At 61.3% G+C, this 16,164-nt stretch overlaps 1 protein-coding gene across 1 annotated transcript; it reads right to left on the bottom strand.

Moving 5' to 3' along the window:
- Positions 1-1,064: 1,064 nt before the first annotated feature.
- On the bottom strand, positions 1,065-15,124 carry LOC117437618 (zinc finger protein neuro-d4). Its single transcript, XM_034072149.1, has 12 exons — positions 15,093-15,124; positions 12,298-12,458; positions 10,323-10,422; positions 10,106-10,241; positions 8,048-8,137; positions 6,607-6,685; positions 5,551-5,676; positions 5,072-5,122; positions 4,851-4,973; positions 3,089-3,201; positions 1,222-1,303; positions 1,065-1,135 (listed from the first exon to the last, which is right to left on the bottom strand). Exons 1-12 carry the CDS (start codon positions 15,122-15,124, stop codon positions 1,065-1,067), a joined length of 1,164 nt encoding a protein of 387 aa, XP_033928040.1.
- Between the last annotated feature and the right edge of the window lie 1,040 nt (positions 15,125-16,164).

The following is a 16,164-nucleotide window of genomic DNA, read 5'->3' as shown; positions in this document are numbered from 1 at the left end:
CATTTGCATGCAGGGGTCCCATTATTGGGGTCGCATTTTGGGGTACGCAGGTCTCATTATTGGGGTGCAGGCGTCCCATTATTGAGGTCCCATTTTGGGGTACCCAGGTCCCATTATTGGGGTGCAGGGGTCCCATTACTGAGGTCCCATTTTGGCGTATGCAGGTCTCACTATTGGGGTGCAGGCGTTCCACTTTGGGGTACCCAGGTCCCATTTGGTGCAGGGGTCCCATTATTGGGGTCCCATTTTGGGGTATGCAGCTCCCATTATTGGGGTGCAGGGGTCCCATTATTGGTGTCCCATTTCGGGGTACGCAGGTCCCATTATTGGGGTGCAGGGGTCCCATTATTGGGGTCCCGTTTTGGGGTACGCAGGTCCCACTATTGGGGTGCAGGGGTCCCACTTTTGGGTACCCAGGTCCCATTATGGAGTCCTGTGTCCCCAATATTGGGGTCCCATTTTGGGGTATGCAGGTCTCGTTATTGGGGTGCAGGGCTCCCATTATTGGGGTCCCATTTCGGGGTACACAGGTCCCATTATTGGGGTGCAGGGGTCCCATTATTGGGGTCCCATTTCGGGGTACACAGGTCCCATTATTGGGGTGCAGGGCTCCCATTACTGGGGTCCCATTTGGGTGCTTGGGGGGGTCAATAACGGGGGGGGGGGTTCTCTCTGGCACAGTTTAATCACAGACACTCACAGCTCACACCAACAACACCACGATGGGGGGGGGGGCCACAACACCCCATAATCCCCATGGGGCACCCCCCTTTTCCCTTCCCCCCCCCTTGTTTTGCACCACCAACATCCGCCCCCCCCCCCCCCCAAACCCAACCCCAAGGGGGGGTCCCCAAAATCCCCCCCCCATTATAAATAATGAACACCCGGGGGGGGGGGGGGAAGCATCAATTTTCCCATCATGCAACGCGCACCCCACCCCCCCCACCCCCACCTTCCATCCCCCCCATTTCCATTATGGCTTTTGGCAGGATTTGGGGTGCAGGGGGGGGGGGTTAGGCAGGATTTGGGGTGCGGGGGGGGGTGTACATGGGGGTCCCCCCCCCCTAAGTGAGGGTGATGAAGGCTGAGGCCTTGTCCTTGAGCTGCCGCAGGCAGAGGTGGCAGCTCCAGCTGCCTGCAGGGGGGGGGCACACACAAAGAGGGGGGTCAATGGGGGGGTACCCCCATTGTGCCCCCCCCCCCCCATTAACCTGCACTGACCTTCGGGGGGCTCGGCCATGGGGGGGCTCAGGCAGTACATGTGGTACCCCCGGTCGCAGTCATCACAGAACAGGAGCTGGTCCTGGGGGGGGTTGGGGTGCAAGGGGGGGTTGGGTTGATTTGGGGTGGTTTGGGGGTGATTTGGGGGGGATTGGAGGTGGGTTTGGGGTTGGGTTGATTGGGGGGGTTGGGTGGTTTTGGGATGGTTTTGGGTTGATTTGGGGTGGGTTTGGGGGTGGCTTTGGGGGTGGTTTTGGGGTGATTTGGAGGGTTTTGGGGGAGGTTTTGAGTTGATTTGGAGGGGGTTGGGGGAGGCTTTGGGTTGATTTGGGGGCGATTGGGGGTGGGTTTGGGATGATTTGGGGTGATTTAGGGGTGATTCAGGGTGGTTTTGAGGTGCAGGGGGCATTTCGGGCTGTTTTGGGGGGATTATGGGATGGGTTTGAGGCTGGCTTTGAGCTGGTTTGGGGTATTTGGGGGCTTGTTTTGGCTGCTTGGGGCTGTTTCAGGGTGGGTTTTGGGGCTGGTTTAGGCTGTTTTGGGCTGTTTTAGGCTGTTTTGGCTGCTTGGGGCTGTTTTGGGCTGTTTTAGGCTGCTTTAGGCTGGTTTATGCTGTTTTGGCCTGTTTTGGGCTGTTTTGGCTTGTTTTAGGCTGTTTTGGGGCTGTTTTAGGCTGGTTTATGCTGTTTTAGGCTGCTTTGGCCTGGTTTGGGCTGTTTTAGGCTGTCTGGGTCCGGTTTATGCTGTCTGGGTCCGGTTTAGGTGTCTGGGTCCGGTTTAGGTGTCTGGGTCGGGTTTATGCTGTCTGGGTCCGGTTTATGCTGTCTGGGTCGGGTTTATGCTGTCTGGGTCCGGTTTAGGTGTCTGGGTCCGGTTTAGGTGTCTGGGTCGGGTTTAGGTGTGTGGGTCCGGTTTAGGTCTCTGGGTCGGGTTTAGGTGTGTGGGTCCGGTTTAGGTGTCTGGGTCGGGTTTAGGTGTCTGGGTCCGGTTTAGGCTGTCTAGGTCCGTTTTAGGTTCTGGGTCCGGTTTAGGTGTCTGGGTCGGGTTTATGCTGTCTGGGTCCGGTTTAGGTGTCTGGGTCCGGTTTAGGTGTCTGGGTCGGGTTTAGGTGTGTGGGTCAGGTTTAGGTGTCTGGGTCTGGTTTAGGTGTCTGGGTCGGGTTTATGCTGTCTGGGTCCGGTTTAGGTGTCTGGGTCCGGTTTAGGTGTCTGGGTCTGGTTTAGGCTGTCTGGGTCCGGTTTAGGTGTCTGGGTCTGGTTTAGGCTGTCTGGGTCCGGTTTAGGTGTCTGGGTCTGGTTTAGGTGTCTGGGTCCGGTTTAGGCTGTCTGGGTCCAGTTTAGGTGTCTGGGTCTGGTTTAGGCTGTCTGGGTCCGGTTTAGGTGTCTGGGTCGGGTTTAGGTGTCTGGGTCCGGTTTAGGTGTCTGGGTCAGGTTTAGGCTGTCTGGGTCCGGTTTAGGTGTCTGGGTCCGGTTTAAGGTGTCTGGGTCCGGTTTAAGGTGTCTGGGTCCGGTTTAGGTGTCTGGGTCCGGTTTAGGTGTCTGGGTCCGGTTTAGGTGTCTGGGTCTGGTTTAGGTGTCTGGGTCCGGTTTAGGTGTCTGGGTCCGGTTTAGGTGTCTGGGTCAGGTTTAGGTGTCTGGGTCTGGTTTAGGTGTCTGGGTCTGGTTTAGGTGTCTGGGTCAGGTTTAGGTGTCTGGGTCAGGTTTAGGTGTCTGGGTCCGGTTTAGGTGTCTGGGTCCGGTTTAGGTGTCTGGGTCCGGTTTAGGTGTCTGGGTCTGGTTTAGGTGTCTGGGTCTGGTTTATGCTGTCTGGGTCCGGTTTAGGTGTCTGGGTCAGGTTTAGGTGTCTGGGTCTGGTTTAAGGTACGTACGTCGTTCTCGGCGGTGCCGCAGAGGCTGCAGGACTTGCACTCGATGCACTGCCAGCGGTAGGTGCGCACCGCGGCCGCCATGCTCACCGTGAACTGCAGGCAGGATGGGTGCCCTGCGGGGGCAAGGAGCAGGGGCCTATGGGGTCTATGGGGTCTATGGGGTGCAGGGGGAGTCTATGGGGTCTATGGGGCTCAGGGGGGTCTATGGGGTCTATGGGGTGCAGGGGAAGTCTATGGGGTCTATGGGGTTCAGGGGGGTCTATGTGGTATTGGGGTGCAGTTGGGTTGCAGGGGGGTCAGTGGGGTCTATGGGGTGCAGAAGGCCCTATGGGTTCTATGGGGTGCAGAGGGATTCTATGGGGTATTGGGGTGCAGTTGGGTTGCAGGGGGGTCAATGGGGTCTATGGGGTGCAGAGGGCCCTATGGGTTCTATGGGGTGCAGAGGGAGTCTATGGGGTATTGGGGTGCTGTTTTGTTGCAGGGGGGTCAATGGGTCTATGGGGTGCAGAGGGGTCTATGGGGTATTGGGGTGTAGTTGGATTGCAGGGGGGTCTATGGGGTGCAGGGGGGATCTATGAGGTTTTGGGGTGCAGTTGGGTTGCAGGGGTTCTATGGGGGTCAGGGGCCTCTATGGGGTTTTGGGGTGCAGTTGGGTTGCAGGGTGGTATATGGGGTGCAGGGGGCTCTATGGGGTATTGGTGTGCATTTGGGTTGCAGGGGGGTTTAGGGGGTGCAGGTAGGGTCTATGGGGTTTTGGGGTGCAGTTGAGTTGCAGGGGGGTCTATGGGGTGCAGGGGACTCTGGGGTCTATGGGGTGCAGAGGGCCCTATGGGATCTATGGGGTGGAGGGGGGGTCTATGGGGTGCAGGGGGGATCTATGAGGTTTTGGGGTGCAGTTGGGTTGCAGGGGTTCTATGGGGGTCAGGGGCCTCTATGGGGTTTTGGGGTGCAGTTGGGTTGCAGGGTGGTATATGGGGTGCAGGGGGCTCTATGGGGTATTGGTGTGCATTTGGGTTGCAGGGGGGTTTAGGGGGTGCAGGTAGGGTCTATGGGGTTTTGGGGTGCAGTTGAGTTGCAGGGGCGTCTATGGGGTGCAGGTAGGGTCTATGGGGTTTTGGGGTGCAGTTGGGTTGCAGGGGGGTCTATGGGGTATTGGGGTGCAGTTGGGGTGCAGTGGTATCTATGGGGTCTATGCAGTGCAGGGGCTCTATGGGGTCTATGGGGTGCCGTGTGCATTTTGTGGTGCAGGGGGTGTCTGGGTTGCAGGGGCATCTATGGGACCTATGGACTTTGTAGTGTTTATGGGGTGTCTATGGGCTCTATTGGTGTCTGTGGGCTTTATGGGGTCCATAGGATCTATGGGGTCTCTGTGGTCCATGGGCTCTATGGTGTCCATGGGTGTCTATGGGCTTTATGGGGTCTATGGGCTTTATGGGGTCCATGGGCTCTATGGTGTCCATGGGCTCTATGGTGTCCATGGGCTCTATGGGGTCTCTGCGGTCCATGGTCTCTATAGGCTCCATAGTGTCTATCGGCTCTATGGGCTCCATGGTCTCTATGGTGTCCATGAGTGTCTATGGGGTCTATGGGCTTTATGGGCTCTATGAGCTCTATGGTGTCCATGGGCTCTATAGGGTCTCTGGTGTCTACAAGTTCTATGTGCTCTATGGTGTCCATGTGCTCTATGTGCTCTATAGGGCCCATGTGCTCTATGGGGTCCATGTGCCCTATAGGGCCCATAGGGTGCAGTGCTGTCCCGTACCTGCCCTGCCGCAGTCCGCACACGCGATCAGCTCCTCAGGACACGCCGGGGCCCGGCGGGACCCCCCCAGGCAGAAGCCACAGGGAGCACCCGAAGGTGGAGGCGCGGGGGGGGGAGCGCCTGCTGGGGGGGGGGGGGGGGGAGTGGGGTCACCCAGGACCCCCCCCCCCCCAGAGCCCCATATGGCAATGGGGGGCAATAGGGGGTGTATGGGGGGGTACCTGTGCTCCGGCGCTGGTTTTCAGGGACCCAGTTCAACTCTTTGTAAAACTCTATTGGGGGGGGGGGGGGAAGGAGGAAAAGGGGGTGACGCCCCTCCCTCCGCACCCGGGACCCCCCAAACCCCCCCCCCAGCAAAACTGGGACCCCAAATTGGTCCCAACCCCCCCCCCCCCCAATCCCCCCCCACTTCCTCCCCCAAAGGCAGGGCTGGGTCCCCCCCATTTGGGGCCGGGACCCCCCACATTTGGGACCGGGACCCCCCCATTTTGGACCGGGACCCCCCCAATTGGGGCCAGGACCCCCCCATTTTGGACCGGGACCCCCCCAGTTGGGGCCGGGACCCCCCCATTTGGGACCGGGACCCCCCCCATTTGGGGCCGGGACCCCCCATTTGGGGCCGGGACCCCCCCATTTGGGGCCGGGACCCCCCCCATTTGTGGCCGGGACCCCCCATTTGGGGCCGGGCCGCCCCACTCACGCTTATGGTGGTTCCTGCGGGGGGGCGCCGGGCGCTCTCCCAGCTCCTCGCCCTCCTCCTCGGCCAGGTGCGTGTGTGTGTAGTGGTAGCTGAGCCCCGGGCGGTTCTTGTAGCGCTTCCCGCAGACTTGGGGGGGACGTGGGGTCAGACCCCTCCTATCGCCCCTATATCGACTCCGATCGTCTCTATATCGCTTCCTATCGCCCCTATATTGCCTCCTATTGCCCCCTATGACATCCTATCGCCCCTATATCTCCTCCTATCGTCCCTATATCGCCTCCTATTTCCCCTATATCGCCTCCTTTCGCCCCCTCTGACATCCTATTGTCCCTATATCGCCTCCTATCGCCCCTATATTGCCTCCTATTGCCCCTATATCGCCTCCTATCGCCCCCTATGACATCCTATCGCTCCTATATCACCTCCTATCATCTCTATATCGCCTCCTATCGCCCCTATATCGACTCCTTTTGCCCCTATATTGCCTCCTATTGCCCCCTATGACATCCTATTGCCCCTATATCGCCTCCTATCGCCCCCTATGACATCCTATCGCCCCATATCACCTCCTATAATCTCTATATCGCCTCCTATCGCCCCTATATCGACTCCTATCGCCCCTATATTGCCTCCTATTGCCCCCTATGACATCCTATCGCCTCTATATCGCCTCCTATCTCCCCTATATTGCCTCCTATTGCCCCCTATGTCATCCTATTGCTCCTATATCGCCTCCTATCGCCTCTATATCGCCTCCTATCGCCACTATATCGCCTCCTATTGCCCCCTATGACATCCTATCGCCCCTATATCACCTCCTATCGCCTCTATATCGCCTGCTATCTCCCCTATATCGCCCTTATATCACCTCCTATCCTCCCCTATGGCATCCTATCTCCTCCCTTCGCCTCCTATCGCCTCCTATCGCCCGCTGTCGCCTCCTATCGTGTCCTATCGCCCCACATCACCCCCTATCGTTCCCATAGCACCCTATCGCCCCCTATTGCTCCCATAGCCCCCTATCGCCCCCCATGCCCCCCATGCCCCCCCACTCACTGTCGCACACGTAGGGTTTGTCCCGCTCCTCCAGCGCTGGCGGCTCCTGGCGCTTCCGCACCGCCCCCAGCCCACACGTCTAGGGGGGCACGGGGGGGGGTGTGGGGGAAGCACCCCCCTTGGGTGTGGGGAACCCCCCCTTTGGGTGCTAGGGATCCCCCTTGGGTGTGGGGAACCCCCCCTTTGGGTCTTGGGGACCCCCTTGGGTTTGGGAACCAATCTATGGCTCTTGGGTACCCCCCTTGGGTGTGGGGAACCCCCCCTTTGGGTCTTGGGGACCCCTTGGGTGTGGGGAACCCCCCCTTTGGGTGCTAGGGATCCCCCTTGGGTGTGGGGAACCTCCCCTTTGGGTCTTGGGGACCCCTTGGGTGTGGGGAACCCCCCCTTTGGGTGCTAGGGATCCCCCTTGGGTGTGGGGAACCCCCTTTGGGTCCTAGGGATCCCCCTTGGGTGTGGGGAACCCCCCCTTTGGGTCCTAGGGACCCCTTGAGTTTGGGAACACCCCTTTGGGTGCTAGGGATCCCCCTTGGGTGTGGGGAACCCCCCCTTTGGGTGCTAGGGATCCCCCTTGGGTGTGGGGAACCCCCCCTTTGGGTCCTAGGGATCCCCCTTGGGTGTGGGGAACTCCCTTTGGGTCTTGGGGGCCCCTTGGGTGTGGGGAACCCCCTTTGGCTCTTGGGGACCCCCCTTGAGTTTGGGAACACCTCTTTGGGTCCTAGGGATCCCCCTTGGGTTTGGGAACACCTCTTTGGGTCCTAGGGATCCCCCTTGGGTTTGGGAACCCCCCTTGGGTCTTGGGGACCCTCTTTGGGTGTGGGGAACCCCCCTTGGGTCTTGGGGACCCCTTTGGGTGTGAGGAACCCCCTTTGGGTCTTGGGGAACCCCTCTTTGGGTGTGGGGAACCCCCCTTGGGTCTTGGGGACCCCTCCTTGAGTGTGGGGAACCCCCTTTCGGTCCTGGGGACCCCCCTTGGGTTTGGGAACACCCCTTTGGGTCTTGGGGACCCCCTTGGGTGTGGGGAACCTCCTTTGTGTCTTGGGGAAGCCCCTTGGGATTGGGAACCCCCCTTTGGCTCTTGGGGACCCTCTTTGGGTGTGGGGAACCCCCCCATGGGTCTTGGGGACCCCCCCTTGGGTTTGGGAACACCCCTTTGGGTCTTGGGGACCCCCTTGGGTGTGGGGAACCCCCCTTGGGTCTTGGGGACCCTCTTTGGGTGTGGGGAACCCCCTTTGGGTCTTGGGGACCCCCTTGGGTGTGGGGAACCCGCTTTGGGTCTTGGGGAACCCCTCTTTGGGTTTGTGTCCTCCCCCCCCCACTTTGCATCATGGGGGAAGCCCCTTTGGTTTGGGGACCCCCTCTTTGGGTCTTAGGGAACCCCACCTTGGTTTTGGGCCCCCCCATGGTTTTGGGCCCCCCCCCCCCATGGTTTTGGGGCTCCCACCTTGCCCTTGGCCTTGTTCTTGCGGCGGGGGGGGTCATCGTCCAGCTCATCCCCCTCCGGCTCATGGGGGAAATCACCTGGGGGAGGCTTCTGTGGGGGGGACGGGGGAGCCATGGAGCAGGGGGGATCATGGTGGAGGGAGGGAGGGAGGGATGATGGATGATGGATGATGGATGGATGGATGGATGGAGGATGATGGATGGATGGATGGATGATGGATGATGGATGATGGATGGATGGATGGATGGATGGATGGATGATGGATGGATGATGGATGGATGATGGATGGATGGATGGATGATGGATGGATGATGGATGGATGATGGATGGATGATGGATGGATGGATGGATGATGGATGGATGATGGATGGATGATGGATGGATGATGGATGGATGGATGGATGATGGATGGATGATGGATGGATGATGGATGATGGATGATGGATGGATGGATGATGGATGATGGATGGATGATGGATGGATGATGGATGGATGGATGGATGATGGATGGATGATGGATGATGGATGATGGATGGAGGATGGATGGATGATGGATGGATGGATGGATGATGGATGGATGGATGATGGATGGATGGATGGATGGATGATGGATGGATGATGGATGGATGATGGATGGATGATGGATGATGGATGGATGATGGATGGATGATGGATGATGGATGATGGATGGATGATGGATGATGGATGATGGATGATGGATGGATGATGGATGGATGATGGATGATGGATGGATGATGGATGGATGATGGATGGATGATGGATGATGGATGATGGATGGATGATGGATGATGGATGATGGATGGATGGATGATGGATGGATGGATGATGGATGATGGATGATGGATGGATGATGGATGGATGGATGGATGATGGATGATGGATGGATGATGGATGATGGATGGATGATGGATGATGGATGATGGATGGATGATGGATGATGGATGGATGATGGATGGATGATGGATGGATGATGGATGGATGATGGATGGATGGATGGATGATGGATGGATGATGGATGGATGATGGATGATGGATGATGGATGATGGATGGATGATGGATGGATGATGGATGGATGATGGATGGATGATGGATGGATGATGGATGGATGATGGATGATGGATGGATGATGGATGGATGATGGATGGATGATGGATGGATGATGGATGGATGGATGGATGATGGATGGATGGATGATGGATGATGGATGGATGGATGGATGGATGATGGATGGATGATGGATGATGGATGGATGATGGATGGATGATGGATGATGGATGGATGATGGATGATGGATGGATGATGGATGGATGATGGATGGATGATGGATGATGGATGGATGGATGGATGATGGATGATGGATGGATGATGGATGGATGATGGATGATGGATGGATGATGGATGATGGATGGATGGATGGATGGATGATGGATGATGGATGATGGATGGATGGATGATGGATGATGGATGGATGATGGATGATGGATGATGGATGGATGGATGATGGATGGATGATGGATGATGGATGGATGGATGATGATGGATGATGGATGGATGGATGATGGATGGATGATGGATGGATGATGGATGATGGATGGATGATGGATGATGGATGATGGATGGATGGATGATGGATGGATGATGAATGGATGGAGGGATGGGTGATGGATGGATGGATGGATGGGTGATGGATGGATGATGGATGGATGGAGGAATGGGTGATGGATGGATGGATGGATGATGGATGATGGATGGGTGATGGATGGATGATGGATGGGTTATGGATGGATGATGGATGGAGGAAGAAGATGAATGTGTGATGGATGGATGATGAATGGAGGAAGAAGATAGATGGATGATGGATGAAGAGGATGGATGATGGATGATGATGATGGATGAATGATGGATGTGTGATGGAGCGATGATGATAATGATGACGGATGGATGGATGATGGATGATGATGATAATGATGACAGATGATGGATGATGATGATGGATGAATGACGGATGGATGGATGGTGGATGGTGATGTACTCACTGGTCCCTCCAGTGCTGTCTCCTCCTCCCTGGTGTCCCCTCTCCTGTCCATGGGCTCCGCACTGAGCAGTGCCTCCAGCACCGGCCCCTCGGGCAGCCCTGGGGCCCCCTCCTTGCGCAGGGGCACCTCACAGTCTGTGGGTCACAGGGGAGTCAGGGTCCCCCATGCCCCCCATGTCCACCCATGACCCCAAGCCCCCATATCCACGTCCCCCCATAGCTCACAGGGCCGCAGCCGTGGGTCCTCCAGGATGTTCAAGCGCCGCTTCTTGCGCCAGCACCGGGCTGGATACGTGTAGAGCTGGCCTGGGGACAGGCCTGGAACGGAGGGGGGCATGGGGGGTGAGGGGTACGGGGGTGATGGGTACGGGGGGGTGATGGGGACGGGGGGGGTGATGGGTATGGGGGGGGTGAGGGGTACGGGGGGTGATGGGTACGGGGGGGGTGAGGGGTACGGGGGGTGATGGGTATGGGCGGTGATGGGTACGGGGGGTGATGGGTACAGGGGGGTGATGGGTACGGGGGGGGTGATGGGTACGGGGGGGGGTGATGGGTACGGGGGGTGATGGGTACAGGGGTCCTTGGGCACAGGGGTGATGGGCACAGGGGTTCATGGGCACAGGGGTCCCTGGGTACAGGGGTGATGGGTGCAGGGATCCATGGGCACAGGGTCCATGGGCACAGGGGTGATGGACACAGAGGTGAAGGGCACAGGGTCTGTGGGTACAAAGGGTTCTATGCCCACAGGGATCCATGGGCACAGGGTCCATGGGCACAGGGGTGATGGGTACAGGGTCCATGGGTACAAAGGGGTCCCTGGGCACAGGGTCCATGGGTACAAAGGGGTCCCTGGGCACAGGGTCCATGGGCACAGGGGTGATGGGTACAGGGGTTCATGGGCACAGGGGTGATGGGCACAGGGTCCATGGGTACAAAGGGGTCCCTGGGCACAGGGTCCATGGGCACAGGGGTGATGGGTACAGGGGTTCATGGGCACAGGGGTGATGGGCACAGGGTCCATGGGTACAAAGGGGTCCCTGGGCACAGGGTCCATGGGCACAGGGGTGATGGGTACAGGGGTTCATGGGCACAGGGGTGATGGGCACAGGGTCCATGGGTACAAAGGGGTCCCTGGGCACAGGGGTTCATGGGCACAGAGGTGATGGGCACAGAGGTGAAGGACACAGGGGTTCATGGGCACAGGGGTCCATGGGCACAGAGGTGATGGGCAGAGGGTCCATGCCCACAGGTGTGATGGGTACTGAGGGCTCTGTGCCCACAGGTGTGATGGGTACCGAGGGCTCCATGCCCACAGGGTCCATGGGCACAGGGGTTCATGGGCACAGGTGTGATGGGTACCGAGGGCTCCCTGCCCACAGGTGTGATGGGTACAAAGGGCTCCCTGCCCACAGGTATGATGGGTACCGAGGGCTCCATGCCCACAGGTGTGATGGGTACCGAGGGCTCCCTGCCCACAGGTGTGATGGGTACAAAGGGCTCCCTGCCCACAGGTATGATGGGTACCGAGGGCTCCATGCCCACAGGTATGATGGGTACCCAGGGCTCCGTGCCCACAGGTGTGATGGGTACTGAGGGCTCAGTGCCCACAGGTGTGATGGGTACCGGGGGCTCCATGCCCACAAGTGTGATGGGTACAAGGGGCTCCCTGCCCACAGGTGTGATGGGTACCGAGGGCTCTGTGCCCACAGGTGTGATGGGTACCGAGGGCTCTGTGCCCACAGGGTCCATGCCCACAGGTGTGATGGGTACAAAGGGCTCCCTGCCCACAGGTATGATGGGTACAGAGGGCTCCATGCCCACAGGGGTTCATGCCCACAGGTATGATGGGTACAAAGGGCTCCATGCCCACAGGGCTCCATGCCCACAGGTATGATGGGTACCGAGGGCTCCCTGCCCACAGGTGTGATGGGTACAAAGGGCTCCGTGCCCACAGGTGTGATGGGTACAAAGGGCTCCATGGGTACCAAGGGCTCTGTGCCCACAGGTGTGATGGGTACAAAGGGCTCCATGGGTACAAAGGGCTCCCTGCCCACAGGTGTGATGGGTACCGAGGGCTCAGTGCCCACAGGTATGATGGGTACCGAGGGCTCCGTGCCCACAGGTATGATGGGTACCGAGGGCTCCGTGCCCACAGGTATGATGGGTACCCAGGGCTCCGTCCCCCGCTCTCACCAGGCCTGCGGTGCGTGCGCTCCATCCAGATGTAGCAGTTGCCCTGGGCTACCCCGGTCTGGTTGTCCAGGAAGGGCAGGCGGGAGCCTCGCTCCGCACACAGCCGCGCGTTGTAGCTGCGGCAGTGCTCGAGCGCCGCGCGGTAGAACTCCTCCCCCGGGCTGCGGGCACCGGCAGCGTCAGCGGCACCGGGACCGGCACCGGCACCCAGCACCGGGACCGGCACCCGTCAGCGGCACCGGAACCGGGACCCAGCACCAGCACCGGGACCGGGACCCGCACCCAGCACCGGGACCCGCACCCAGCACCCAGCACCCGTCAGCGGCACCGGGACCCGCACCCAGCACCCACAACGGGACCCGCACCAGGACCTGCACCCAGCACCCAGCACCGGGACCGGGACCCACATCAAGCACCCAGCACATGGACCTGCACCGGGACCTGCACCCAGCACCAGCACCGCAATGGAGCACCCAGCATCGGTACCCAGCACCCGGCACCCAGCACCGGTCAGCAGCACCGGGACCTGCACCGGCACCCAGCACCCACAACGGGACCCGCACCCAGCACCCAGCACCGACAACGGGACCCTCACCGGGACCTGCACCCAGCACTAGCACCCAGCACCCAGAACGGGATCGGGACCACAACGGAGCACTCAGCACTGGGACCTAGTAACAGCACCGGGACCTGCACCCAGCACCCACAGCGGGACCGGGACCGCAACGGAGCATCCAGCACCAGCACCCAGCAGCGGGACCTGCACCCAGCACCCACAATGGGACCCGCACCCAGCACCCACAACGGAACCCGCACCGGGACCAGCACCCAGCACCCAGCACGCACAACGGGATCCGCACCCAGCACCGGGACTGGGACCCGCACCCAGCGCCGGGATCGGGACCGGCACCCAGCACCAGCCCCCACAACGGGACCGGGACCACAACGGAGCACCCAGCACCCAGCATCAGCACCGGGACCTGCACCCAGCACCGGGATCCAGCACGCACAACGGGACCCCCACCCAGCACCCGCACCCAGCACCGGGACCTGCACCCAGCACCGGGACCGGGACCGCAACGGAGCACCCGCACCCAGCACTGGGACCGGGATCCGCACCCAGCACCAGCACCCACAACAGGAACCGCACCGGGACCTGCATCCAGCACCGGGACCTGCATCCAACACCGGGACCCGCACCCAGGACCGGGACCTGCACCCCAACACCTGCACCCAGCACCGGGACCTGTACCCCAACACCTGCATCCAGCACCGGGACCTGCACCCCAACACCTGCATCCAGCACCGGGACCTGCACCCCAACACCTGCATCCAGCACCGGGACCTGTACCCCAACACCTGCACCCAGCACCGGGACCTGCACCCCAACACCTGCATCCAGCACCAGGACCTGCACCCCAACACCTGCACCCAACACCGGGACCTGCACCCCAACACCTGCACCCAGCACCGGGACCTGTACCCCAACACCTGCACCCAGCACCGGGACCTGCACCCCAACACCTGCACCCAGCACCGGGACCTGCACCCCAACACCTGCATCCAGCACCGGGACCTGCACCAGGACCTGCACCCCAAGACCTGAACCCTCACTGGGACCTGCGCCCCAGCACCCGGACCCACACCGGGACCCGCACCGGGACCCGCAGCCAGCAGTGGGACCCACACCCGCATCAGGACCCTCACACCACACCGGGACCCGCATCCAACACCGGGACCTGCACCCCAAACCCCAAAACACCGGAACCCCCAACAATGCCCCCAAAACCCGCACCCCAAAACCTCCCGACCCCAAACCCCACCCGGGTTCCCTCGGGACCCCCCATCCCTAAAAGCGCACCCCAAAAACCCCGGCACCCCCTGACCCCCCCCAACCCCTTCCCACCCGCACCCCAAAACCATCGGACCCCCCCCCCCGTGTCCGGGACCCCCGAATCCCCCCCCCGGGTGCACGAAGCGTCCGGTGCCAGCGGGGGGCGCCGGGTCCCGAACCGGGGGGGGGGGGGGGGAGATGGACAAGGCGGGGGGGGGACGGGGGACATGGGAGCGGGGGGGCGGGGTCCGGCCCCACGGACGGGTCCTCCCGCCCCCAGCGCGGCCGGACGGTGGGACCGGGGCGGGCACCGGGAACGGGAATGGGAATGGGAATGGGAACGGGAATGGGAACGGGAATGGGAATGGGAACGGGACCGGAGGTCTCCCCCCGCCGGGACCGGAGGCTCCATCCCCGGTAGGTCCCTCCCGACCGGTACCGGAGGCTCCGTGGGCACCGGAGCCCTGGGATCCCTCCCGACGGAGCCGTCCCCGCCGGTACCGGAGGCTCCATCCCCTGCGGGTCCCTCCCGACCGGAACGGGAGGTTCCATCCCCGCCGGAGCCTGGTGCCTCCTTCCCCGCCGGTACCGGATGCTCCATCCTCGGTGGCTCCATCCCGGCCGGTACCGGAGCCTCCGGTCTCGGTGGGTCCCTCCCCTCCGGTACCGGAGCCTCCATCCCCGCCGCTACCGGCGGCTCCATCCTTCCCACCCGGTACCGGATGCTCCATTCCCGGTAGGTCCCTTCCCGATGATCCCGGAGGGTGGGGGGGGGGGGTATCCCCATCCCCATCCCCATCCCCTCCCATCATTACCGGTGCCTCCATCCCACCCGGTACCGACGGCTCCATCCATCCCCACCCTTACCGGTATCTCCACCCGGGTTGGGGGGGGGGGGGGGGTCCCTCCCGGTTTGCCCCCCCCCCCTCCGGTACCGGCTCTATGGGGGGGGGTCACTCACCATTTGAGGGGCTTGTGCAGCGCCGTGGCCATTTTGCGCCGCCGGGGCCGCTCCGCCGCTCGGGCACGGGGAGGGGGCGGCGGGGTTCAGCCCCGGTTTTCCTCCCCCCCCCACCCCCCCCAAACCCCCCCCCTCCTTTCGGGTCCGGATCCCCCCCCCCCTCCCCCCAGTCCCGGTTCCACCCCCCCCCTTTTCCCCGCCCCTCCCGGTCCCGGTGCCCCCCCCCCCCCCCCCCCCGCGTCGGTGCCGGGGGGGGGGGGGGGGGGGGGGGAGGGACTCCATCCCCCGGCGTGGCCCCCCCCCCATTGGGCGGGGGTGTTGTCAATCACCGCGGTGGGCGGGGCATCGGAGGGTTCTCATTGGGGGGGGGGGGCAAGAACCGGTACTGGGGACCCCCAAAATGCGGCCCCACCGGATACATGGGGGGTCATGGGGGGGGGGGGGGCGGACACCGCCCCCGGGGTGCTTAGGATGGGAAATGGGGAGCGGGAGCATCCCCCCATCCCCCCCCCCAGACCTCAGAGACCCCCCCAATATATCGATCCCTATAGCCCCCCAGCCCCCGACCCCCAGTAACCCCCTATAGATCCCCCGTATGGAACCCTATAGACCTCATAGTCCCCCCAGACCCCCCTATAGCCCCCCTATACCCTCACTGACCCACCCCATAGAGCCCTATAGATCCCAATAGATCCCCATAGACACTCCCCTCGTTTCCCATAGCCCCCCCCAGACCCCTATAGACCTCATCACCAGCCCCCTGACCCCTTGTATAGCCCCCCCATACCCTCCTAGACCCCCCCTATAGAGCCCTATGGGTCTCATACCCCCCCCCCCCTTTCCCTATGGGGAAACTGAGGCATTTGGGGGGGGGGTCCGGGGGTGTCTCCGGTGGCTGCGGCCCCTTTAAGAGGCGCCGGGTTCCCTCCGGTTGCCATGGCAACGGCCGGTGCTGGCGCTCCTTGTGCAAGGGAAGGCGAGAAACGGGGGGGGGGGGGGGGGGGGGGCACATCCATGGTTATAAATTAGAGCGAAAACCCCCAAAATCCGCTCATTTTGGGTTAAAAATCAT

The sequence above is a fragment of the Melopsittacus undulatus genome, chromosome 24 (genome assembly GCF_012275295.1).
Source record: "Melopsittacus undulatus isolate bMelUnd1 chromosome 24, bMelUnd1.mat.Z, whole genome shotgun sequence".
NCBI classification, from domain to species: Eukaryota; Metazoa; Chordata; class Aves; order Psittaciformes; family Psittaculidae; genus Melopsittacus; species Melopsittacus undulatus.
This window is presented reverse-complemented; position numbering and strand designations above follow the sequence as displayed.